General features: G+C 43.7%; 1 protein-coding gene across 2 annotated transcripts in view; it reads right to left on the reverse strand.

Moving 5' to 3' along the window:
- Positions 1 to 3,915: 3,915 nt before the first annotated feature.
- Positions 3,916 to 27,261, reverse strand: part of LOC139594747 (glypican-5-like) — a 381,452-nt gene continuing 358,106 nt past the window's right edge. For both annotated transcript variants that reach the window (XM_071437119.1, XM_071437118.1), the window contains one exon: positions 3,916 to 7,712. In XM_071437119.1, coding sequence (XP_071293220.1) covers positions 7,510 to 7,712 — 203 coding nt within the window. In that variant the 3' untranslated portion in view covers positions 3,916 to 7,509. The remainder of the gene's footprint in view (positions 7,713 to 27,261) is intronic.

The following is a 27,261-nucleotide window of genomic DNA, read 5'->3' on the forward strand; positions in this document are numbered from 1 at the left end:
AATAAATGGGATACAAAACCCATTTTCTGTAGTATTGCTGCTCCAAAAGGCTGCTCCCATCTGCAGCTGCAGTGTTTGGGGAGGAGGTTTCAACCCTGTTGCTCACCCCTAATGTAAAAGCTCAAATAAGCTCAGTTAAATCTCCTCATTTTCCAATGAGCCCCCACTGACTGCCTGCCTGCTTTGTGCACTTTTGCCTACACATGGTTTGTCACCTGTGAGCCATAATCCTGAGCTTTTTTCCAGCCCAAAACAGAACTAGAGGGTAGATGTGCACTTCTATGACAACCAGGTAAACTCTGACCCTTGCACCAAAGCCAGCCCCACTCAGGGGGATCTTTGTGAGGCCTAACATCCTGCTTTGGTTTCCTTCCAAGCTGGATGTTTAGTATAATATAGAAAAATGTTTGTTTCTGTTAGAAGAAATTTAATTTCTTCTCTATAGAACTGCAGCAACTCAGGAATTTGTCATTTTGCTAATATCTGGAGACTCCTGGATAATTTTACCTGAAACTGAACACAAAGACACACAAGCTTCAGCTGAGGCAGAGCACAGCTGCCTGTTCTCTGCTGTGTAAGCTTCCCTGAAGACATCAAAGCAACCATCAGTCTTCCCCAATGAGTCTCACCTAATTTTTGCGACCAGTTCAAGACTTGGATCCTGTTTTAACATGAAACAGAAAAACCAGGCTTGATCTGCCTCAAAGCTTGATCAGTATCAGTGAACCTTCTCTGAGAAAGAATTTCTACCCTAGGAGATACTCACAGAATAAAGATCTCCTTGTAGCCCAGCTCCAAGGTGTAGAACCAACTGCTGCTGGAAAAGGCCCCTGCTGTGCCCTGGAAAGGGAAAATGCCAGCAGACTCAGGGCATCCTTACAGATTTGTGCTACTCATCAGTGGCTGGGGCAATGCAAAAGTTAAGTACATTCTGTAATCCCTGCAGTTACTCTTGATTTTCTGCACCTGCAAAAAGATGGGCAGGAATTCCCGTTCTTGGGCTAGATACGTATGTCAGGGTAAATTTACATGGTTAAACTGAAATCAAGGAAACTGCACTGATCTATAGGAGCTTAAAGTCTCTTCCCACATTTCACACCTCCAGAAAAGTATCTTTATTTTTGATTTCTCAATTTTGTATGCGTGGAGACTGTAAACATTTTTTTCAGATCTTCTTTTTAGAAAGATCAAATTATTTTCCTCAGTATTTTGTGCATTTAAATAGAAAATTACTATTTACCTAGAAGCTTCCTTGCAAGATGGAAGCAATCTGGTTTAATTTCCACAAGTTTAACACAGTGTTCTCAACTTCTGAACTGTATATGCATATACAGAAATGTGAAAATTACACTAGTATCTATATTCTTGAAGTCTTACTGCTTTCCTTTTTCATTACTGAATAAAACAGGCTACAAATCTGGGATGCTGTAGTTAATTATGGGAAAGTGGTATCAGACTTCCTCCATCTTAACTGCATTTAAAATGTCAGTAACTATTTTAGGTGCAGTAGCCTAAAAGCCTAGCCTGGCTTATAAACCCAGAAGATGTATGAAAACGTTCTTTTGCATTCTCCTGAAAAATAATTTTTACGACTGTGTATTTCCAAGTTCACAAAACTAGCAGTGCCATTTATTTTTCATATCAATCGCCCATAGCCTGTAGAATAATTCAAACAGGTGCTAATTAGGTGTACAGAAAGGCCACTGAGGACAATTTATATATCCCCCTGCAAGAAAAAAAAACCTGAATAAATATTAATTGCTTATATTATACAACTAATTATTTTTAAGATGGCACTAAATTAACTGCAAATATTATAATTACGAAGTACTGAGTAATTTACTAAAGATTAATTGAAATGATTAAGTGCAAACAGCATAATTTTGCACTTTCTGCATGGAAAAAAAAGCGACCAACGTGATTGTTAGTGGATATTTAATGAAGCACTTCAAGCACATTGAGAGAGCACCAGTGGCCTCTCCTTGATGTGCTCTTCTCCTGGAAGGGTATGACAGGACTTCCATGGGGGCAAATCCTGGTAGTGTTGGTACTGACCAGAATGCCTAAACCAGTCTATTTTAAGGACAGTGACATGGAGTGACACAAAAAATGTCATTGTGGTCTGTCCAGCAGCCTCTTCTCAAAGCTACAGCAACTGCAGCTGCTTCCTGAGCAAGGACTGAAGCAGCTGCACGTGCAGCTGGGATGCATTCCCTGCAACTGGCAAAGGGATATGCACTGCAAGCAAGGTATTGGAAATATCACTGTGCAGCAATAGTTTTAGTTCACTTTGCTGAATCCAGGAGCAGCTTCCTGCACGCAGGCTTCCTGCTGTGCTGTGTGAAGGTGCAATGCTGATGTACCTGGAGAAGGGAGAGGGACTCGAGAAATTCTTCTAGTCCATGGTGATTTCCTTCCTAGGAGTATTCTCCATGTTAAATGCAGAGTCTTTTTCTGAATTTATTCTCTGTTTATTACAATCTCTCACCCATTATTTTTTTTGTGGCTTAATATTTAATATAATTCAAATGTAGTTTTAGAGAGTGACAATGGAACGCAGAAGAGAATTCAGTATTGAGAATAATTCTAGACTTCTGAGGCAATGGGAGAAAGATAAACTTGTGTTCTTTTTGACTAACACATGTCAGAGCAGTAATGACATTGACTGGAAGATGTTTCACTTTTCAGTGACGCTTATGCCATATGTCATTACAAGAAGCACAGAGAGCAGCAAAATGCAATAAATGAAAATAAATCCTTTGTACTTATGGCCAGTTGTAACATTAAGCCCTTACAATGTGCAAGATAGGGAATGTCTCCTACAGAGCTAAACTTGACCACATGAGGAGACATGAGGAAAGCATGAATATCAACTGATTTCCCCTTTAAAATGGGTAGACTGCTGATCAATTTTCAATAAAAAGGTGGAACCCCTCTGACACCATGCTAACTAGGAAACATTGGCTGTAAACTTTGTTTAATGTGAAGAGTTCCATTCAGGAATGTAGGAACTTTCTGGATTTTGTGTCCTACTCAGTATCTCACTTCAATGTGTGTTTCAGCTCCTTTCACTTGAATAGACCTTGCTTAAACCTAATAATGTGCAATACTGAATATCTCAGTAAATATGGGCAAAAAAGCTTGACTAATATTAAAATGAAGTCTGTACACAACATCCATTAGGACAACATGAAGAAGACTCATACAGGATGAGAGAGTCAAATTTAAATTTTCTCTGTATGTTGCAGTCTTGGTATCAAAAGGGAATGGGGCTATTTTAAACGCAGATGTGATTGAAGAGATCAGAGAGATGTGAATCTCACAGCCAGATACCCACGCACAGAGCCTCTGAAGTCAACGCAGCTGGACAGTATTATTTGTGTGCCCTTATCAAGCTCTGACAGACATTTTTACCTCAAAAGGTTCATTAGTGAGAGATCAGAATCACAGTTCCTTATGCAATAACGAAGCTGCACTAGAAGAGAGGGCACAGCACTGGCAATGTGCAAGCCAGAAACAAGTGCGAGAGGCCAGACTGTGTAAAGCATCTAAACTGCAAAAAAAAGTCCAATTCCTAGCAGGTGGCTGTGAAGTTGTCTGAAAGTGCAGTCTCTTGATTCTCTGCTGCTCTTTGCCTGGCCAGTCTCCAAGAGATGATTTGGAGAGGTGTAAAAGCTGCTTGAAATTAGCTGAGCACACTGGGCTCAGGGCTCAGAGCAGCCAGCTGGAGCTGCCATGCCCTGGCACCCTGCAGCCACCCACGCTCTGCCCACCCCTGCTCACCCTCCCCTGGTGCTTCCACAGCCAGGAGGGGACTGGGGACACACAGACCTGAGCCTGAAGAGCACCGAAACACTAAGAACTGACACTGTGCCCAGGGCAGCTTTGTCTGATTTGGTAAAAAGCCTGCATCACTTCCAACAGAAAATTGTACATTGATTTTACTCACAAATGTATGACAGCAGTTACTTTCCAATGCTGGCATTAACAAATGTGGGCACAACAAAATATTCAAAGAAAGTCATAGCAAAACAATAAACAATCAGAAAGCAGTGGCTAAATACAATTCATAACTGTTAGGCATGACTACAGCAATGCTCTTAGATTGGTACCTTATTTCACACTGAGATTACACAGACAAGTTCAAAAGTATTTTGAATTTAGACCTTTGTTATTACATCATAATTAGAGTGTCCTGGGTAACAAACTAAGACTTTGTAAACAGGTATCTAATTCATCTGAAAATGAATTCTTCCTTTATCTGACACAGCCAGTGGTTTTACCTTTACTGGTATAGATAGTTTGTCTGATGGAAAACATTTGTTTGTAAAAATGTAAATGCAACTGATCCTGAGGGAAGAAATATCATAAACCACCAGTAAAAATAAACTGCACTGCCCTTTAAAATGGCACAATTTTTGATGCTCCTTGTGAACATATTTCACGCTGGTTTGACTTCTACATTCTTACAATGTAGAAGTGTTTTTGCATGAAATGTATTAATTGATGTAGAGCCCTCTTCCCTCATTCTGCAGCAAGTTGTGTCTAGCAAAACATTGGTTGAGTCCAATGAAATGAGTTGATTCTGTCTCACCCCACGATTTGAACTTGTTGTGTTTTGTTACAGAAACTTTTAAAGGGTTTTCTTGTTTCGCTCGAGAGATGAATACAAATATTTGCCAACCAATCCCCAAATCCAAACCCGTGATTTTTCAGAGGTTTCTGTTTAGCAAAATGATGACATTTAGCAGTAACAAATATCTCCCTGGGTGAATTATTGCATACTTGCCTCCTGTGGGGTTTCTGCAGCTCCCTCTGCTGCAGCTGAACGTGCGGCTGGCGAGATCGCCGCTCAAATCTTTTCCAGAGCAGACCTCAGGAACACACCTGGCTCTGGCTGATCAGGTTCCCTTTCTGCAGGTGAGGAAAATCTGAAAACTCCCAGCTGCACAGCTGCCATCTGGCAGGATTGGAGCCCAGCCCTGAAAGCTCATCCATAGGAATCCTGATGGACACTCTCAGTGCCTGAACGATGACTGAGCACTGTAAGTGTGAGAACTCTAAATCAGCAGTCAGGCTGACAAGCATCAGACAGGGATTGCTCCAGTGAATTCAGAGTGCTTGGTGGGGCAGGGGGGGAGTGTGAGCACCCAGGGTACATTGCTGTTTGTGCACACTGAGCTCCTGTCTGACTCAGCCATCACAGTGCAGGATTCTCTAAAAGTGCCAGGCATTACAGAGTCCTTCCACTGCACAAATGATGGGACCTGCACAGGTAAAACAGCACTTTTCCAAAGGGCACCGAAAATGAATACAAGAAGCAGCATTTTTAATCATGGTTCCATAGATTGGTGCAGCTCACAAACCCTGGAAAACACAGGACAGGGATTTAAATACTTGTGGGAAAACTGATTTTCATGGATAGGACTGGGAAGCACTCCTTAGGGATATTATATACACTATAATATCCTTACTGTTGTGAAAAATCAGAGTTGAAATACAAAATACTTGATGTTAATGTAAGTATCTTCTCCATTTCATTTCCTTGTTTCAACATTAAAATTGAATTATCTTATAGAAAATTTAGCTGTTGCCACTTTAGAGACGCTGCTCTTGCAGCTGGGTGCATCCATGGTTCTGATCATACCTTTATGTTGTAAATCTGATCTAGGAACCAAAAGTGGAGATGGAACTAAAGCCCCACCTTTGCAAACATAATTAGACTTGTTCACTGATACTGTCTGGAAACGTGCAAGTGTAGTGAGCCTTTGTTCACTTTATTGTCTGCTTGTTCTGTACCATTGTCACCTCCTGTGTGGTGACACCCAGCAGTAATCCTGGCCCATGGCACCTTCTTTGAGTCAGGCTTCTGTAACCAAAGTTGCAATAAAATGCCTGAAGCTGGATAGTGAGACACAGGGCTCTTCTCTGGAGTAATCTCAGTGACTGGGTAAGTATCAAAGAGATGTTTTACAAAAACCAAAGGCAAGTGTTTTACATTAAATCTTACAAAACTGTACATAAGAATAGTCTACAACATGAAAATGGCCATTAAACAGTTGTAATAGTTATGAAATGTAGTCAATATAACAATTCTAATGTTTCATATATTTAGCATATTAATCACTGTATTCATACAGTTGTGTTTGTATACATATATTCAATGGCACTGTAAACAGTTGTTGGAAAACACACATTAACTCTTAACCCATTAGAAGTTATTATAGTACTTTTTCATCCAAAAAGTTAAAATGCATCAATGTATCATTGACTTAAAAAAAATAGCCTTGTAATATAATGCACATTTGACATTTCTAGGGTAGCAATCAAGATGAAGCATAACAGAGAATGTTCTAGATTTCAGAATGTTTTACATTTACACCTAACGTGATACAAAATTTTAAACATTAAATGTAATTAAATAATACACAGTTTATGAAACAGTTGATTTCAGAGATCCATAATGCACAAAATCTAGTTAGTGTCTAATGGGGGTTCCCAATAATTTATATTTCTGGGACCTTTATGGAAAACTTAAGTTGGTTTCTATGTAACATCTCATAGGTAAAGTAAGTTTGAACTGAATTATCTTTTTTTTTTCTTTTTTTTTTTTTTTTTTCTGTACAGAGCTGCATTTAGGTGGATAAAACATTATTATGTTTATTTATGTTTCCCTTTGCTGGACATTCATCCAATAAGCCTTGAGCATATGCTTAAGCATCTGGTAATGACATTTTGTGGGGCAGGGAAACTCACTATCTATGTCTCTCAGTAAACAAAGTGGTTCTATTTTTTTCCACAGTTAAGGCAACTATACTGATATATTAGACACACCATATGTTTTTATGTTGCTTCCTACAATCTAAACAATAAGAGTGAAAAGAAGTTTCAAACATGCTTTGATCTTCTTGACCACTGAGGAATTTCATCAAGCTGGTAAAGAGCACTTCACCCTACAGGGGAGCAACCTGGTACCTGGGCTGGTGGAGGGGTCCCTGCCATGGCAGGGGGGCTGGGACTCAATAATCTTTAAGGTCCATCCCAACCCCATAACATTCTATCATTCTGTGAGCTGGAGCACAGCTTGTTAGCTGCTCACTTAAAAAAACAAAGTGTGGATTGCCTTGAATTTGAAGACTGACCATTCATAAAACTTACCAGAAAAATTAAACAAATAAACAACAGCCAGCCAATTTCTAGCAAACGAAATTGATAAAAACAGTAACACACACATACACAATTGCTGTGTTTTCAGTTATTTCTACCCCATAACTTAAGCTATGCAGACCCTTGTGATCATCCTCGCTGTACCTTGGGTGGGCTTTGCCAAAAGCTATCTTCAGCCATTGAAAGTGATGACACCTGGTATCTGCCAACTCCAGCACTTCACTCCTTATTTAGCCTAACAAATCACATCAACTAGAGAGCCATTTCCATTTGTTTCCAGGCGGGTAAGGCTGCAGGTATCAATGACAGTGAGCAGGAGCATTAGCACAGAGGGCAGTGCAGCTACAGGGGACAGTGCCACAGAGCTGCCAGTGCTGCCAGGACAGCAAGGGAGGCACTCAGGGCTGGGCTGCTCCCATTGCCAGTCACACTGTGTTTGGAGGATGACTTGACAGTGCTTGTGCTGGTTGTGGTGTCAATCTTTTTCACGGTTGGTTTTGGTTCATTTCTGTTTTCTGCATGGGTTTTCTTGTCCTTGAGTATATCTGAAAACATGAAAGTGAACATGAGATTAATCACACATCTTTTAAATGGTGCTTGAACATATTTCAACATTGCTGGAACACGGTGTACACTCACTGTGAAGAACTGAAACATGGATGGAGCCTGATGGGGCACTTGCACTCATGTTTTAGCTGGGCTCAGTGTGGCTCCTCTGTGTCAGCTCCCACTGTGGTGCTCAACAAGTCTCCTCTGCCTGCCTGGTGGCTACTCACAGACACAGCCTGAGCAGAATAACAGCTGCTCTGCATTGCAGTGGCTGGGCTCAGAACCTGATCTTCTCTCACAGAAAGCACCTTCACTTTCACCTGGGCTGGGAACCAGCTCATGCTTTAAAACATGGAGTTAGGATTGAGTGGATTTGTAACATCACAGTGAAACGCCCTCCAGGCTGGTGGGTGCTGCAGGGGATTGGATATTGATTTAACAGAACCCCAGAATGGTTTGGGCTGGAAGGGACCTTAAAGATCACCTGATTCCACCCCCTGCCATGGGCAGGGACACCCTGCACTATCCCAGGTTGCTCCAAGCCCCATCCAGCCTGGCCTGGGACACTTCCAGGGATGGGGCATCCACAGCTTCTCTGGGCACCACCCTGTGCCAGGGCCCCAGCATCCTCTGAGTACTGAACTTCTCCTGGTATCTAACCTAAATCTCCCCTCTTTTCATTTAAAATCACTACCCCTCGTCCTTTTCACTGTCTGCCCATGCAAAGGGTCACTCTCCTCCCCCTTTTTTTAAGTCTCCTTTAAGCACTGGAAGGCTTCTCCCTCCAGATGCATTTTGAGGCAATGCCATATATTTTTATATAAAGAATTGGATTCAGAAGAAAGGAGTAGCCCTTTATTGCAAAAACATGGATTTGTTTTTTTATAGGGAGAAAATAATAAATCTTCAGTTATGAAGACATTTCCAAGCTATTTGCAAATATTACTGTGACCATGTTGCCCTTAAACTCTCTCATTGGCATTGTGGAGAAAAAACAAACAGACCAACCAAAAGACTTTCATCTGCTGAAGGGATGATGATTTTATAGTCAATCTGTAAAAGCATACCTGAGTGCTCAGAAAGAACAAATGCCTACCTGGAAGAATTTATAATTAACAATAAATGTTCAGGTCCAAGTTTAAAGGATTTGTGTTACTAATGAATGCAGTGCACATACAAAAGAAAGCAAAAGGCATGGATTTGTAATGCAGATGAAACAGCAGTCCAATCTTAAAATGAAAACTCTGAATCACAGAAGCAAGTTCTTGGCAGAAACTGGAAAGATGGAAAGTATTCCAGAAATGTAAATGCAATCTGAGATCATTGTCTGCATGTCAGTAGTTCTGAACAACCATCAATAAATTCACTTGATACTAAAAATGAGCTATTGTATTGGGAAAGCACACATTGTTCTTTTGCCAGAATAAACTGTGAAAGAAATGCAATGAATTCCTCCATTTTACCATAACATCAACATTAATCCCAGAGGAGTGTGTGATTCCTACACCTGACTCAAGAGGGACTGCAGAGAAGGGCCAGCAGCTGGCAAGGCCTACTTTGGGAAAAGGGTATTCTGACATTGTGCTTGAAATTCCTGAAGGCACAGTGCAGGCAGGGCTCCTCTGTGATTGCAACCTGCAGTGGAGCTCACAGAAAGGAGGGGGAGAAAAAGCATGCTCAAAGTGTTTAGAAAATATCAGTATTCCGAGGACATTTAAAGAAAAATGGACAACCTTCAGACTGTCATTAAAGTAAATTAAGAATAAATCATGGAAATAGGTGTGTTCTGACACTGCCTCGAGTCCTTTCCATCACTGTCACTCTCCTTTGCAACTGCACTAAAGGCACTATTTCTCTGCTGCCTCTTATATCATCCCAGCCTGCTGACTTCAGCTCTCTGGGGCCAGCTGATTAAATTAAGACCTCACTCAGGTAAATCCATTCCCCTCTTTCAGCTGGCCATGTCCAGCATTGTAACTTGATTGGCGTCTATAAATCGGGCAGACTGAAATGTATTAATTCGTTTATTTTCTTCCTATTGACTTTAACAAAAATCTAGGGTAAGATTTAATGCTATCAGAGAGACTGTTGGTTTTTAAAAGCTTTCCTCTCAGTCACTGCTTAATGCACTACATAACATGCATTAAATAATACATTAGAAAATACTGCCTTTATCCTTTCCAGGGGAAGGACTCCATTCTGAATTCTCTCTCTGTCTTCACAGCAGAGGATCTTCCGATGCTATTCATGGCCAATTCTAATTTGGGATCTAATTGTGCAAAATTGGCATTTTATTTATAATGCTCTGTTTTCTCCTTTCTTAAAAATAAATAAAAATAGCTTAACTTTCAATTCAGTTCAAAATCTTTTTCAATCCTCTATTTGGTTTTTAAGGCACAAATTTCAGCAGTATAAAGATTTCCCATTTTATTCCAGTTTCCTCAGAGTTCCTGTTGCTTACTCACTCCACGATTTTGGCTGAGAGACTCTGAGTTAAATGAGTTTTTCCTCTTAAATCTTTTCCTCTGAGTCAGAGATGGTTATGCTCAGTCTACTACTGACATTCAAAAGGCAAAAAGTACTGATCATGCTAGGAAAGAAAAAATTGTTAGTGTGAAGACTAGCACAGAAATGAAACTTCAGTCTCAACAGAGCACACCCCAGATGTTCAGCACCCATGCATTCAGCCCCCAGAGTGTGACTTCATAAAACCAACCCACCCAACCCCACAGCTTTGGTTTGTTCTCCTATTTACCTTCTGAGTTTTAAAGGCTTTATGGTTGCCCACTAGAAGCTTTCTCCATTGCCAGAAACTTCCTCCCACCATCAGCCCCTCTCTGCATTCCAGAAATGGAGTGGTTGAACTCTCTGGAGGCTCCAGCTCCCCTCAGCCTGGCAAGGGGATGGCCTTTGGAGCCTGGCACATGGATTTTGTCCTGAGCTGTTTATTGTCACTGCACCATGGTGCTGATACCACAGCCACTGCAGAGGTGGCTGTGCTGTTCCCTCATCCAGCTCTCAGGGAGCATATTCAAATCCTGCCAAAAAGGGTGCTTAGTGAAGGCAGCTGAGTGCCAAAGCAGCCTTTCTGAGCAGCCCTTTGGGACTCCTGCCCAGGCCAGGGTCTGCTGGGGTCACTGGAGATGGCTCACAGCTCCTCCAGCCCCATGATTACAGCTCACTTAGTCCAGGGGATTGAGTCCACTTCCTCAGCTGAACTCTCATCTGTGTTAACTCTGCTGAACTCATCTCCACAATATAAACAAAGCTCAGAATGAAAATGACTTGACCTTGCTGTGGAGTGTTCAGGATTATCTTCACCTCTGAGCTGTAACCACAGATTGCTGCCCAGGAATGCACGTGCTGCTCTGAGAGCACCAAGCTACTCATAAATACCTCTGTGGATCAATACTATTCCTCAGAGAGACCAGCTCAGGATGGCAGGAGAACCAAAACTGCCACTGACACCTAATTTAGGAACAGGAAACCTCCCCTATAGTGAGGGCTGATTATGCTTTTCAAATGCATTCAGTGAGTACACCTGAGTCAGAAGCAGTAAAGATCCTGGGGCAAAACAATGCCATTATAATATTTTTTGTAATATTTTATTACCAGGTCATCAGACAGAAGTTCAAGTCATATTGACAGCAAGCTGTCAGCTCCCCCTTCCTAGGCCAAATCATTTTCAGTTTGCTACTGCTAGGGATTATCAAAGACATAACTATTTACTGGTGTTCTTGCATGCTATTGCTCTCTAGTGAGTGATATCATCAGGGTCTGCTTTAATCTGTTCATTTTTCCTACTGTCCTGCCAAGGGATGTACAAGTTCAGCTACTTAACAGAAACCTCCTTCCATTTTTGTCCTTCTCTTGATCTGATTTGAGCTCAGTCCTTTCTCTGTGATAGTAAATGATGACCTCTGCTCATCAGGCACTGCACTCGTGACTGCCAAGAGCCTGTGTGCCTCTAAGGCTGCAGATCCTCTCAGCAGACAGGGGTACAGCCCTGAGAGGGGAGGCAGAATAAAAACAAACAGAGAGATTTGCCAGAGCAGTCCTGTAAATGTTAATGACAGCAGCCTGGCTTCTAATGGCACTGACAGCAGAGAGTCCATGCTCATCAACCCACTGTGGGGATTCTGGACACCTTTCCATCCTTTAACCTGGAGCTGCTGGAGGGAACCTTCAACCCAGCTATTTGGGGAGACAAAAGAAGCAGAGATTGTTTATTTCTGCTCTCCCCACGTTAATTACATCAAGTCAGACCATATCCAGACTCTTCTTTTCTTGTCCATTTCTTTCTGGACTTTCATGCAAACACTGTGCTTTGAAAAGCCAGACTGTCAGCATCTATGATAGCAAATTAATGTCTTGGTCCTGAATGCCTCATCATGGGTGCAGTGACACCAGAATACAGCTCTGAAGTGAACTGGTCAGCACCTGCAGTTACTCTCCACGTTGGAGCTCAGTTGCTTGATAAATTTCCCTTCGATCACAGGCTTGGGTTTGGCTGACAGCTTCATAAGAAATTAAAGCTAGGTGCAACTTGGTGGAACAGGCTCTTAAATTACAGTAGATGCTGCAGTGTTATTATTAGCTTTTTATCACCTCGGGTAGCAAAAGCTGAAATTACTTTTACATATTCAAAGGAAGAAGCTCTGAAATTGCAAAACAATGCTGTCGCCATAAAATGTACCAACAATTTCCAAATAATCCATTATCTTGACATTAAGACCAGCAGTAATTATTTCCAGTTACAGCTGCAGCAGACAAATGGAAACAGGAATGTTGTGGAAATGGGAATGTGAGAACTCCTAAAGTGTGATAACTTGTGATGCAGTTCTCCAAATTCTGGAGTCTGTTATTTTGGTCTGTATAATACCAGTCAGTAAAAGGTGGGTGTAATGTTTGCTTTGTGGAGCCAGAAGAAGGGAGCACTGAACAGCTCTGTATGTACTGTTCTACCATTTTCTATTTCAGCCTGAGAACGTGGTGTCCAGAGAAGCCTTTTGCCCACATACCTTTTAATGGAAATCTGGGGTTAGGAGGAAAAAAGAAGTATTTAATCAGAAAAAGAAAGAACTCCAGGAGTTTTAAGTGCATAGACCACTCTCCCCACTGAATTTCTGAGCGCCATTAGGTTCAGGCCAGCCTTTCCAGAAGATCTGTGGGACAAGATTATGGGGGAAAGCTGATGTGTCCCAGTTCGATTCTGAGGTCTTTCAATTTCTCTCTTTAAGAACTTTCTCTTTTTTAAAATAATGAGTGAGGGGATAACCATAAATTGGGACCAGGATTATCTATTTCCACGTTTTAGTTCTATATTAAACTCTATGTGATCTTTGGCAGATTGCCATTCCCTGTGGACCAGTGAGAGAGCTACTTTACTTCCTGCACATTTTGCACATTCTGGATGCAAATTCTTCTGCCTGAGAGCCATACCCACTGTCTGAAAGAAATAACATTGGCTGGAACTTTCAGGAACTAATTCAAATGCAATAAAGAAAAGGCAGGAACAGCCATGAGATAGTTTGAGATGTCAGGTGCCTGGAAGGCACACTTAGATGAAATGGCAGCTCCTTCCCCTTTCCCAAACAACCTTTTAGTCCATACACATCTGAGTGCAATGTACACGTGTACAGAGAGAGCAGGACATTATCTCACCTGCCCCTGTATGTGTTTGGCTTCTGATACACAGTGGCCATAGCACATCCTGCAGGATTTTCAGGAACCACAATACACCTGTATTAGTTCTGGGTTTAAAAGTAAACCTGCACGTAGAACTGCTCCTGCTATGGTAAATGTCAAGCAGGAACAATCCATCTTTTTCTTGGGAAGAAATAATCCAACCTAACAAACTCGTGTGATTCAGCAGTACTTCCATTAATCAATCAGTCATTTGCAAGAAAAGGCTTTGTCATGTTGTTTATATTAATATGGGACTTATTCAAATGCAGAACAAGCTGAAAGTATAAGCTTAAAACATGCCAAACATATTTTACATTTCCTGGAAACATCTGTTTTTAGTCTGGTCCTAGGCACATGTTTGTGGTTGCATGTTTATGCTTGTTTAGTTTGCCAGATACCTCGTGTGTAGTGTAGCACAGCTGACATGATATCCTGAAACACAGCATGGAAGTATCTGTAAAACATGATGTTCCCAGTAAATCTGTGGAACATTTGTTGTAACTTTCTTGTAATAAAAGAAACAACTCAAAAGCCCTGTGACAGCCTTCTGCCTTCACTGTATGGTGCAATTAATTAGCTAAGTTTGGAAATTGTGTACATGCCTGAGTGGTGCTATCAGGGAGACTGAGAGCGATCCTGATCCCGCCTGCCTCACATGTCCAAACTCCTATTAAACTTAATGGCAGTTTGGGGGGATGCAGGAATGCAGGGCTGACCTTTATGGGCAAAGATGAATGTGAGCTCCAGACTTCAAAGATTCGGTGCCCCTGCCAGTCTGGAGTGTGCAAGTGATCAGCACGCCAAGTGCTGAAGGCATCTGCTAAATATCACGCCACAGCTCAAAGCTGTAATTAAGAAAAATATAAACTGGCTCGAGGAAGAAAAATATTAGTAATAATTGAAAATGCTTTGGCTCTTGCTTTTGTCCTGATGATCTCATTAGTTTTGGTTACAGAAACAGTTCTCACACTGGCTGACGTGGGGCATGCTTTGTTTGTGCTCTCCTTCTACCCACATCTTTCCCAGTTAACTTTTATTGCTCAATACAAAGGTCAAATCGAAGGCTTAATTAAATTGTATGTGGGGAAACTATAAACTTATTTTGGAAGGGAGTACAAAAATATTTAAAGCCATCCCAACTCCTCTCCCCCAGACACTCCTTAATTTCTTGTGAAGAAAAGGAGCATGTGTTATTGGCACTCTTTGCCTTAAGGAGAAACTGCATCTTTTCTGGCTTCAAAATTTACATTTTATGAATATCCCACCTTTTCATAACCTGCTAATTGTATTTGCAATTGACATTTGTAATGAGGATTTTAATTTAGCTCTGCTGCTATAAACACAGAGAGCTCCATTTTGTAACAGACCTGGATATGATCTTATACTTCAGCACTGTAAGTTCAACTTACAGCCAGGATTGGAAGTTCCCTTAAATTTTGCTTAACTTTAAACAGAACTTAGAGCACCAAGATAAATACTATTACCCACCTGCTTAAGTTAGGCATGCCTCTCAGGTCCAGAACTGAACAGTAATTCTGAAAACACTGCCAGGTCTACCTAAGCAGCATTTACAGTTTCTTCATGCCATGAGAAGACAACCACATAGCTTGAGAGTAAGGTGAGTTCTGAGTAGGCTACAACCTGTGTGCAGCCAGGCCAGTCCCAAGGAATTTCAGGCTTCCTTGTGCCAGGCTGCTGCCCGAGCTGTGTTCATGCACCAGTGAGGTTCTCAATGCTCCCAGCCAGCCCAGCCCCAGGGGCAGAAGGATTCTCAATGCTCCCAGTCAGTTGTTGCCCAACCCCAGGGGCAGAAGGATTCTCAATGTTGCCAGTCAGTTGTTGCCCAGCCCCAGGGGCAGAAGGATTCTCAATGCTCCCAGCCAGCCCAGCCCCAGGGGCAGAAGGATTCTCAATGTTCCCAGTCAGTTGTTGCCCAGCCCCAGGGGCAGAGGGATTCTCAATGTTCTCAGTCAGTTGTTGCCCAACCCCAGGGGCAGAAGGATTCTCAATGTTCCCAGTGAGTTGTTGCCCAGCCCCAGGGGCAGAAGGATTCTCTGGACCCTTCTCCATCTCCAAGAGCCCTCCATGGTTTGTGTTTGTGCAGCTGGCTGCACACAGAGCCCTGGAGCTCTGCAGGGCTGCTCTCCTCAGCCAGACCCTGCCAGCCTGTGGGACCACACTGAGTGCAGGGAGCAGAGAGGAACCTGCCAGACAGATGGCACCAGGGCTCAGAGCCTTCCTGTGAGTGATTTACAAGGGGTGCCTGCACCCAGGTCTCTCCTGCACTGTCCACTCAGAGGAGTTGTGCAGGGAGGGCATCTCAGCCTGAAGCAGGCTCTGCCTGGATACCTGGGCCTGCCCTGGAAGCAAACTGGCCCAGAATACACTGGAAAGAACAAATCAATTAACTACCAGGGTGTCAGCCAGAAGAGAAGGGACAATAGGAACTGCTCTGTGTCCCTGCATGAGAGGTGGTTGTGCCTCCCCAAGGGGATGGCAGGGGGGCAGGAGCATGGACTGCTCTCGGCTCAGGAAACCATCCTCTCACATTTTAGCATGAGCAGATCCCACATCATCAAGGAGGGAGCAGGAGAAAATGAGCCCCTGCAGAACTCCCCTCCCACCAAGGGGCTGGGACTCAGGGCAGAGCCCTTTTAGCTCAGCAGCCTTTAAAGAGAGGCAGAGAGAATTCAGCACAGGCACTGCAGGCAGAAACCTCGGCAAAACCCCGCCTGAATGGCCACAACTCACAGCAGCTCCAGCATGGAAGCCACAGGAAAACAATCACAAGCAACTCTAAAAGATATCTGAAAAAGTCTTTTCACCCTGCAAGCAGGCTGCTCTCATCATTCCTCATTCATTAAATGCCAGTCAAATTCCTCCACTTATTCCCATTGCTCCCTTAGAAACTTGGGAGATACAATTCCTGCTTTAAGATTCTGAAGTCACCACATGACAACAGAGAGGGTTTAAAATGCTTCCTGTGTTTCTGTCCTTTTTGAACAGCCACAGAACCTTATACTAAAGATCTCTTAAAGAGGTTCAAATAGGATATAATAATAATAATTGATGTTTAATTACAGAATAAACATTGAAATCACCTCAATCTACATAGCATCTGATTGCTTTTTATCTAGATGATTAAAAGGATTAGTTGTAATGCCAAACAATACTTCTAGTCCTTATATCAATCAGTAGGAATTTTTATTTAATTGAATCTTTCCAGTATTTCATTTCACTCAGAACTGAAATCAAAAGAAACTGTGGCAAGATATTATCCTGGATTAATCATCTGAGCCTGAACATCAGGAGCAGTACAGAAAAACATCGTGGCATTAGGCTTGCTTCAGCTCTGCTATGGGGAGCTTTAATTAGAGTCTTCTCCTGCTCTAGACTGGCAACTCTTCAGCACTGCACATCCTCTATTTCCCATTGCTGGTTTATCCAGGCAGCCAGCAGCACAGCTCCATCCCAGCTGACAGTTATTGACAGGGAGGATGATTAGAGCCATCACTCTGCTGAGGAGCTGCAGCAGCAAGAACATGTTTCATGTGAAAATACCAAAGGGCTTAAAAGCATTATCTTATTAGTAGCATGCAGTGAGACTGATGAACCCTTATCACAGTCAGCAGGATGATGAATACCCAAATCAACACAAACGGAAAGGAGATATACAACCAGAGTAAAAAATAAACTTTTCTAATAGAAACTCTTACAAAATGAAGCCCCATCTCTTAGGGTATGCAAAAGGCTATGTTCTGTCAGTGTTCAGGCTGTGGGGTAAATTAAAGGAAGGAAATTCTTGTTTGGAGCTGGCAATGATCCCTTTCCCTGCTCTGTTTTTGTAAGGATGTGAACTCCTCCCTCAATTTTCATGGAGTCACCTACAGCAAAAGCACCAGACTGAGCTGAACAAGTCTGCCAACACTGTACATAACAGACTGAGGGCTACAAATCATCCCCTTTCTTAGGTAACAACTCTGCTTAACTTTACCTTGGCCAGGGTTCTCTCACCTGGCCAAAAGGAAAAAGCATTACTGCCATTAGCCCTCAAGGGCTGAACCCCCCTCGAGGCATTGTCCCCATCATTAGAATGCTTAAAATCACCATTTTGAGAGGATAAACCCTGCACTGGAACCCAAAGGTCTGCTTCTCTCTGCACTGATGGGCTCAAGCCTGACTGCCCAGGTGACGCTGGTGACAAAGGCCAAGGTCCTGTGCAGGGATCCAGGGGATCATCCCAAGGGGCTTAGGGGGGTGCTTAGGGGTGAGAACAGGGCTTGTTTCCAAGGACAAGGAAGCTGGAGAGCATGCAAGCATCAGGGTGGGGCTGGAAGTGTGTGGAGAGCAGTGGGGACCCCAGATGAGGGAATTCAGTGGGCTTTGAGGAACATTAAGCACAATCTTTGCTGCTCCCATGCACAGAACTGGCATGAACACACAGAACACTTCTCAGGTGACTGAGCAGGTGGCTTCACCTCTGTGTGTTTCCAGCCAGCCAAGGAAGCTTTGACAGGCCTTCAGCCTCTCTGAGATGTATCAGTTATATATATTTTCTTTACTGCCACTTCTTCCTGTCACAGGAGCTGCAATAAAGGGAAAAACTCACGGGAAGTTCACGAGAGCTGACACCGTGTGCTACAATGGATCTGTTGGCACTGCTGTGGTCTGTTATGCAAATACACATCAGTGGACTCTGTACAACATAAATTATGTAAATATCCAGGTAGAGACTCTTCAAAATGCAGATTACTTGCCTGATGTTTGGAGACAATAATTAAGATCTCTGATGTGAACCTGTACTTGGGATTGCTGTGCAGTTTGTGCCAGCCTGTGGGTGTCTAGGCCTAGCAAACCTCATTTCACATGCAGATTCCATCTTGGTAAGAAGAAATTTGCAGTCAAAGTTGACTGTGTCATAATCTACTTAAGCCACATATCACTGACACCACAGGTTATAAGAGATCCTTGAATTTACAGCTGCAGAAGGGCTCCATAAGATCCCATCTGGAATTTAGGTATACACTTGTTCAGGATTTTGAAGGCTTGTCCTTTTTAATTAAGAATTTGAATTTTACTTTGTGGATGTCTGTATGTCAGACATCCACACATCTCCATGAGGGCAGGTTCATCCTTCTGTGGGGGCAAGGGTTGGAGTTCTCCAGGGGTTCTCCACCCCTGCAGTCTGCTCCTGGCCTTGGCTGAGACCTGAGTCACAACCAGCACAGACAAACTGGGCTTTGGGCTGGACCATGAGCTCAGCTCACCAGTCTGACCCAGCAGGTCAAACTCTGCTCCTCAGGGCTCCCCCTCAGGAACCAGCTCAGCAGTGTGGTGGTTGAACTGGGTGCCACACAGCTGCTGGATCAGCCCCCTGTCACCATCTCTGAGCGCAGGAGAATAAAGAAGTCTAAAAGAGTAAGCCATACAATAACTGCAATGAAAAGGAGAGAGGAATCAAACCCAAGAGAAGTCAGAGGTGCCCTGCACGGTTGCTCACCAGCTGCTGGCCAGGCCCAGCCTGTCCCCAAGCAGTGACCAGTGCCTCCTGCCAGCTCCTCCCAGTTTGTGTACTGGGAATCTCCCTTTGGCCAGCTCAGCTCAGGTGTCCTGGTCCTGCTCCCTCTGCACTTCCTCACTGCCAGGGCATGGGAAACAGAAGGCCTTGACTCAGGGTAAGCTCTGCTTAACAACATCAAAACATCAGTGTCTTACCAACATTATTCTCGTCCTGAATTCAAAACACAGCACTGTACTAAGATGAAAATTAACCCTAGCCTATCTGAAAACTGGATAAACAGATTTTTTTTTTCCCAGAGAATGCTAAACATCTTAGACTGGGGCTCAGTAGGCCATTCCTGTCATCTGACATCCTACAAAAATCTAGGCCAAGTAATATATCCTTTGCTGGAAATAAAAACATCCCAGACTGTCTACTTGGATAAAGAATTTGGAGAAACTAGGTTTTCAGGAATAGTAAACTGAGCATCTGTTGGACTTCATTAAATTCTTATTTAACTTGAGTTGAGATCAGTGAAATTAACCTTTATACCTCAACTGTGTTCTTCCTGCTTGAAGCAGCTAAATCAAAGCTGCTTACCCAGGGCATCCTTCTGCTTTATAACTTCAAAGAACATTTATTCAGAGATAGTGTGTGAGGATCACATAACTGGAGCCAGATGATAGAGAAATCACTGCAAACTGAGGTAGGCAGGAAAAATACCTAATTTAAAGATAGATTAGAGATCTGAAACAAAGGTCCATAAAGACTGGTGTGTTACAAAGCAGAGGTAACAATTTCCCAGACAGGCAGAGACAGTGCAAGGTGAATGGAAGAGCCTTTCTAAGCACTGCTGCTGAGGAGTGCTCCCTGAACCACAAACTATAAAAAGAAAAGGAGACCAGAAGATGATTTGCAGCCATGCAGTTTTCTTTGCTGGCCTGTGTGGGCTCTTCAGGACATGGACAGTAATTCCTGTGCACCTACAGTAGCCAAGGTTGTGATCTTGACTGGGGCACTCGTGCACTACTGTCAAATCAAAAATAGGAAGGCATAAACAATGGTAATTAAAGGGCAGCAAAGAACAACAGTGGACATTTTAACATTCAATTAAACCCCAACATTTACTGGTATCCAGAACAGTTACCAAGTTACCAGGCATCCATAAGGGTGCAATCAAACCCTAAACTAGAAACCCCAGAGATCTACAGCTCTACAACCATTCAGAATAATTAGATGGGATAGAGCTGATCCTTTCACTGAATCTTCTCCAACTGACCACGAGTGTATCCAAGTCTGGGATATGCACTGGGACATCCCACCATCCCTGACCTGGTACACTCAAGCACTGCAGGCTCCTGACAGCTCCAGAGCTGAGAGCAAGTCAAGGCTGTTGTAGCAGGAAACAGAAATACTCCTGTGATGTGTCACCCAGCCCCAAGAACCCCTCAGTTCCACCATGGGTATTCCAAAGAGCAGAAGGTATTGTGAGATGAGACCTTGCAACACTCAGAGCATTTATATCGAGCTCTGGAGTGGGAGAAGGCAAGAGAAGATATGATCTTGTATCTGTTTCTCTGCAACAAATTGTTGCACCTCACTGCATATCAAAAGGCAGTTTAGTTCTGCCATTGATAGTAAATGAAAAAAATTGCTGTGGAGAGACAGTGGTCACACAGCTCTGTGCACCTTCAATGGAACTAATAACATAGCTCCCTTGTAAAATACCAAGCCTTGTTTGTGCAAGGATTACTGCAGTAACATCCCTTAGGAGCAAAACAATTCCTTGGGCTGATGCACAATCTCTTCTCCACGCCACATTTCCACCATCTTCCATTAAAAAATTAGAAGCAAATTGCTTGACTTGTGAGTTACAAGCCTTACATCAATGTGTGTTTGAAAGTGGACTGGGACAAATGCCTGAAATTTGCTCTGCACTTTACTCTCACTATCCAGTTACACAGGGATGCTTTTTGGTAATAGGTTTTGCTTAAAACTGACACCTCTCAGAGAGAAATAATTTTACTAAGCTGTCTCCAATTAGTGTGGCAGGGCATGGGCAGGCAGGGAAGTGGTGTCCCCACAGAGCTCAATCAGGTGTCCCCACAGAGCTCAATCAGGTGTCCCCCTGTTCAGCCAGACAGGAAAAGGAGAGGCAGAGAATGGTGGGATGGGGCACATGGTGACAAACAGGAGAGCAAAGCCTCCAATTGCACTGGCACTGGCATGGATGTGAAGGGCCACAGGAAAGGCCCATCACCAGTGAAAGGGAGACCAGGAGAAATGTGATAAATGGTTCAGGGCGACAGAGGACACTCAAAACCAGAGGTATTGAGTATATATATATCTCCTATTTGAATCTATATATATATACAAATGCCTTCTCTGCCCTGGCTTTGCTGACAAGGTGATTGCTCAGGTTTCCATGGCTCAGCCTGGGGAGGGAAGGTCCCAGGGCAGAGGAAAATCGAATTAGGGACTGTGTGTTGGCAGTGGGATGAGGAGCAGCACCAGGGCTATGCAGGCAGCTGCCTATGGGGTGCTGTTGAAGGCCTCTTGGTGAAGGTTTTAAAACCCAGATGAGGCACACAGGGATGGGTTTGTCACAGCTGACTCTGGCCTGGGACACTAATCCATCCTAGAGAAGATTCTCCATCACTGTTTTCAATCTTCAAATGATCCACTCATTTTGATTAATCTACTCCATGTGAAAAGCAAACAAAAACAAAGTATTCAATCAGTTGGTGACTAAATTTGTAACTATCTATAAAAACCAAGGGTGAACATCTTGTAAAAAGAATATACACTGGCAGCTATTGCTGATGAAGTGCTATCGATAGGCATTAAAGCTGCAAATGGCAAGGTGTTGGCAAAGTGAGAGGAATTGCTGCAGAAAGTAAAAAGCCAATCTGTATGATGAACAGAGTGTACATAAAGTACAGCAAATTACCAGACACACAGCCCTGGGAGTACAGAGGCATGGGAGCTGATTAAGAAGTCCTTGTGAAGAAATCTTGAAGGCTGGCCAGTTCCCCTCACTCTCTGGCAGGCGCTGCAGCCGCTCAGCAGTGAAAAGAGCACTGTGTGCGATGGGAGCACACGCACTGCCGGATTGCAGGGAGATGATGGATGTGCCATACCACAGCAAATGGCTGCTTGGAGCTGCACCCCCTTTCAGAACAATCCTGCTTTTCAAAGCCTCAGGACTCTTGGCTGAAGGCCAGAGAGGGAGGCTGCAAAGGCGCAGGGTTCCCGTGAGGAATGCGCCGGGCGCGTGGCGGGATGCGCCGATGGCACGGCCACCTCGGCCCGGTGACACTGGAGCCTCTGGGGCTGGGCTGGGCCTGCTGCACGCCTCACCCTGTGCATTGTAACCTCAGAGGGAGATGATGGCATGAAGTCCTCAGAAGCCCAACAGCTGCTCATCTTCTCTAAACCCAGGAGCCTCATTTTTATTTATTTTTTCACTTCCCGGGTTTTCTCATGACATTCCTTCTTCCTATTTCCTTCTAATTAAATACAATGGAGCCTTGCTCTTTAACCTGCTAACTAGAGAAAAATTTAATGACTTTCTGGTCATTTTAAGAACCATCAAACTGTTTAGACTGGTGAAGACATTTAATATCATGAAGTCCAACCTCTAACCCAGCACTGCCAAGTCCAACACTAAACCCTGTCCCTAAGCACTGGGGCAGGAGCTTGGACTGAATGACCTTTAACAAAGGTCCCTTCCAACCCAAGCTATTCTATGATGTTATGAAAATATGAATTATTTGAGTACTGTTAATAAGGGCTTGTGCCAAGGAAAAATTAACTGGATTGAATTTGATATAACTGAAAGATGAGCTTGGCTTAGAGTCACAAAAGGACTGATTAAGCTCAGGGTCTGTACTGGAAGACTATTCTCTGCTTTACCAGCTCTCCAGGAAAACTTCAAGGCAGCAAAATCACAAACACTACTAAATTTAGTCTGATTTACCTGTCTATTTGAAAATTACCAGTGCTTTAATTCTTCCTGTTTCTGAGATAGTCTGCTTTAAATGAAAGCTGAGTAGGCAGAGGTAGCCTGGTAAAAAATTCATTACTGTCTTTTTGCTTACCTATTGAAAAGGAAAGACTCCCCCCAAATTACAAACATAACTGCTTTAATTGGGGATTCTGGGAGCAGCAGCAATGGAAATAATAAAGCAGGCATGAGATTATGATTGTTGAACTTTCCTCAGCTTACTTCATCGTTCTACAGCCAAAAATAATCGGAAATAGGCAATTGCAAACATCAGCCCAATGCTATTCCAAGGGTGTGTCTCAGTAATTTGTCTTGTTTTCAGACCCACCAAGTATCTGCAACTCCCAGTAGAATCAAGACCTTGAAATGCATCTCTGGGAAAATCCCCCTGTGGGGCTGTGGCAGGGCCAGGGAGCAGAGCTGAGCAGTTTCACTGCTGGGCATCCCCAAAGCAGAGCAGCAGCAACACCTCCAGGAGAGTTCCATGCCTCTCTACCGGGGCACACACAGCAATAAAGGAGCACCACTTGTTCCAGGCAGCTCAGCACCTGGGACAGCTTTGCTGGGGAGCTGCCCCCATCCCACCCCATCCCACCCCATCCCACCCCATCCCACCCCATCCCATCCCATCCCACCCCATCCCACCCCATCCCACCCCATCCCACCCCATCCCATCCCATCCCACCCCATCCCACCCCATCCCACCCCATCCCATCCCATCCCACCCCATCCCACCCCATCCCACCCCATCCCACCCCATCCCATCCCATCCCACCCCATCCCACCCCATCCCACCCCATCCCATCCCATCCCATCCCACCCCATCCCATCCCATCCCACCCCACCCAACCCCATCCCATCCCATCCCATCCCATCCCATCCCATCCCATCCCATCCCATCCCATCCCACCCCATCCCATCCCACCCCATCCCATCCCATCCCACCCCATCCCATCCCACCCCATCCCATCCCATCCCATCCCATCCCATCCCATCCCATCCCATCCCATCCCATCCCATCCCATCCCATCCCATCCCACCCCATCCCATCCCACCCCACCCCATCCCATCCACCCCATCCCATCCCATCCCACCCCATCCCATCCCATCCCATCCACCCCATCCCATCCCACCCCATCCCATCCCACACCCAGGATGCAGCACAGATTAACAGCAGCACTTGGGGCAGGTGGAAATGGCAACGTTTCTGCTCTTCCTGTGTGAGTGGAGGAAAAAGGGGATTGTGGAAGAGTGTGGGGATGGCACTGGGATGGGAGGGAAGGTACAGCTGTTTTCTGCACCTTCCAATGTGCTTTGGTCTAAGCCAGCAGGGCACCCTGAGCTGTGTTTTTCTTTTCAAAACTCAGCTTGCACATGCAGCTGGGGGGCTCTTCCACTTCTTTACATCCTCCTACACCACATCTGCCACCCTGCCAAGCCCTGCTGAGCACTGTGTGCACCAGGAGAGCTGGGTTTGTTCTGGCAGGGCTCTGAGCCACAAAGGTCAAAACATTTACAGGTATAATATACTTTTGACTCAGGTGCTATTGTGCCCTTATGTAGCCTTTAAAACCACTAAATTAAACCCCTGGTTTTTTTCAACAGCTCTGAAGCTGTGCTGCAAGTGTATTATGTGACTTCTGAAGGAACTGCCTGTAAAATGTGACAGAAAATGAATGCAACTAAACCCAAACAAACCCCTGTCTCACTCCCAGAAACACCACATCTTTTACATCCTGGAATTCTTCAGTAGTTAAAGTCATACTTCAGCTGAGTTTCCACTGTTTAGGTAAAATTTATGATGCAGCAGCCAAGTAATTTAAATTCTTGTTTGTTATGAGATTTCTAAATTCTGCTTTACTACAGATGTCAGCCACTATACTATATTCTATCATTTGCCAGTGAAAGCTTTTCTTTGGAGTTGAGACATTCAGATGAATCACGTTTTCTTTGCATCTTTTTTAAATGAAAGGTTTCCTTGTCTCTGTAATTCCCACTCCCCATCCTCCAGTTTCTGTTGCTCTCACTCTACAGAGACAGACTGAGATATTTATTCCCTTCCTTAACAATGAATAGTACAACATATCAGTGAAGGCCTTTCTGAAATCAATGAGACTTTTTATGGAGTGTGCTACTACTCATTGTGAGCAGGAGTGTTTCAGTTTGGCCTGAAGAAAGCCCCAAGATGACATAAGCTGGAATGAATAGAGTTCCTCAGCACTACAGTACACGTGTCAAAGAGACCTGGGCAGATGGAAAACCATTTCAGCAGCTGCCAAGTGCTCTGACCCCCAGAGCAGGTAACAAGAGACCCTGGCAGTTCTTAAATCAAAGCATGACTGTCTTGACAGTAATTTCAGAATAATCAATGGAAGAAGTAACTTTTTGCATTCCTAAAAAGTCTTTAGTTCAAGTCTTAACAGATATTACCAACAGCAAGTATGGCAGCACTCCTGGGAAGTATCATTCCCATTTTTCAGATGAAATAACAGACATGAAGAGGCTAAAATGATCCAGGTGGTGTCACAGCAGAAACCTGCAATGGCCTTCAGAGTCAGCACTGTACTTCCATCTTCAGTCCAGAAAGCAGTGCAGCCAAATGTCATTTCATTCCAAATGTGGCCATTTACTAAAAGCTAATTTACTGTGTGTCCAAATCAAGATCAAACTGTAGGTGGTGATATGCTGGCTTTCCAGCCTGTAGCTCACATGTAGCTCGTGGTTCTTAGCCCACAATATCTGATGAGGGATTGGATTGTCTTTGTTGTGTTTGTACAGCCTGATCCCACACCAGGGCTCCAGGAATATCTGCATCATTCATTTATTGCAATTAGCTAGGGTGTACCATAACTGAATGCCTGTCCTTGCTAAAAACACGATGGGCATCAAAAATAAAAACTGTGGAATGAAAAATAAACAGTAATAATCAGATGTGATGACAGAAGTACACAACAGCTGCTGCTCTTCTGAGGGGCTGGGAAGTCCAAGCTGGAAGTATCAAAGCAGAGTTACAGTGGAGAAAGCTGTCAGCAAACAGACATGAAACAGTGCAAGATGAAATAGCCTTCCCCAAATCATGCAGCCTGTGACACGTTTCACACGTGATGGGATCCAGGTCATCACTTGTGATACAGTGGAGGCTCAGTGAGTTCAGTATTTCTGTGTGTGGGTGTGTGATTTGGAGGTTTTTGTACTTCCTACAGTGCAAATGAACGGTACCAGGTTCCTGAAGCACAATTTGATGGACTACAAACATCCATTTAATTCAGACATTCTCAGCACCTGTGAGAAGTTACAAAGCCATCCAACCTACCTCTAAAAAAATAAATGTATCCAATGACAACATATGCCTCAGCATCTGGAGATCACCATGCAGCACACACATCAAACCTTGCTTGCACAGGCTGAGACAGGCAGGAGTTTGCTTTTTATCTCACCTGCTCCACTGTTAGATTGTTATCCTGGAAATACACTGAATGATTATGTAAAGAGAACTTCATGCCTGACCAAGTACACAATGCAATTAACATTTTAAAGCCACTCTGTACATGTCTAATCTTCCTGCTGTCTTCATCTTTGTCCCTGATCCTGTGGTGACCAATATTTATTAGCCTGTGTCTCAGTTTGACACACTTGCCTCAAGTTTCTGGAAGGAAATGAAGATTCTTCCCTCAGGTACCTCTAAGCAATTTGCTTTTTCCTCTGACATTTCTGGCTTTCTGCACATCCTGATTGCTTCCCCTAGTCCAAGTGCTATTTCTCCTGTTTGCTTCAAGTGTTTTTGTGTTCCCTGTGTGATGAGGGGAACAGCACAAGTTCTCTGGCAGGGAGGGCAAGGCTGACACTGTCACTGTCACACCTGTGTAGGAACAGAGCTCAGCCTTTTTCTGGGCTGGGGATCTGTGCAGGCAGCTCTGCTGGAGGGCAGAGCTCTCCTGGCACAAAGGGACATTGGAATAGGACACAAAATAAACAACAAGCACATGCTGAAACGTCCAAGGTAAAAAGTTTATTTCCAGACTCCAATATTTATAGACCTTGAAAAGTGATCATGGATTGGAGGAAGAAATTTCCACCTCTCCAGCCACACTGGTCAAACCAACAGCCCATCAAATTTCTCCTCCTCCAGAAAGGAATGCAAAACAATCATTATCTATATGAAAAGTGTGTGAGAAACTCCCTTACAAAATGTAAACATCAGAAGGCTGAGAAGAACTTAGAACAGGGTGACAAAGGGACCTTCATGGACTGCTGGCATGTAAAACCTTTGCACCTGCCTTGCCTCAGAACAGGAGAGAACACTGATTAAAGCACAAAAATATTGAGTATCATCTGTTCCAAAAGACCAAAG

This window comes from Agelaius tricolor, unplaced genomic scaffold (assembly GCF_023055355.1).
Source record: "Agelaius tricolor isolate 1412-34295 unplaced genomic scaffold, bAgeTri1.0.p SCAF_12, whole genome shotgun sequence".
Taxonomy (NCBI): Eukaryota; Metazoa; Chordata; class Aves; order Passeriformes; family Icteridae; genus Agelaius; species Agelaius tricolor.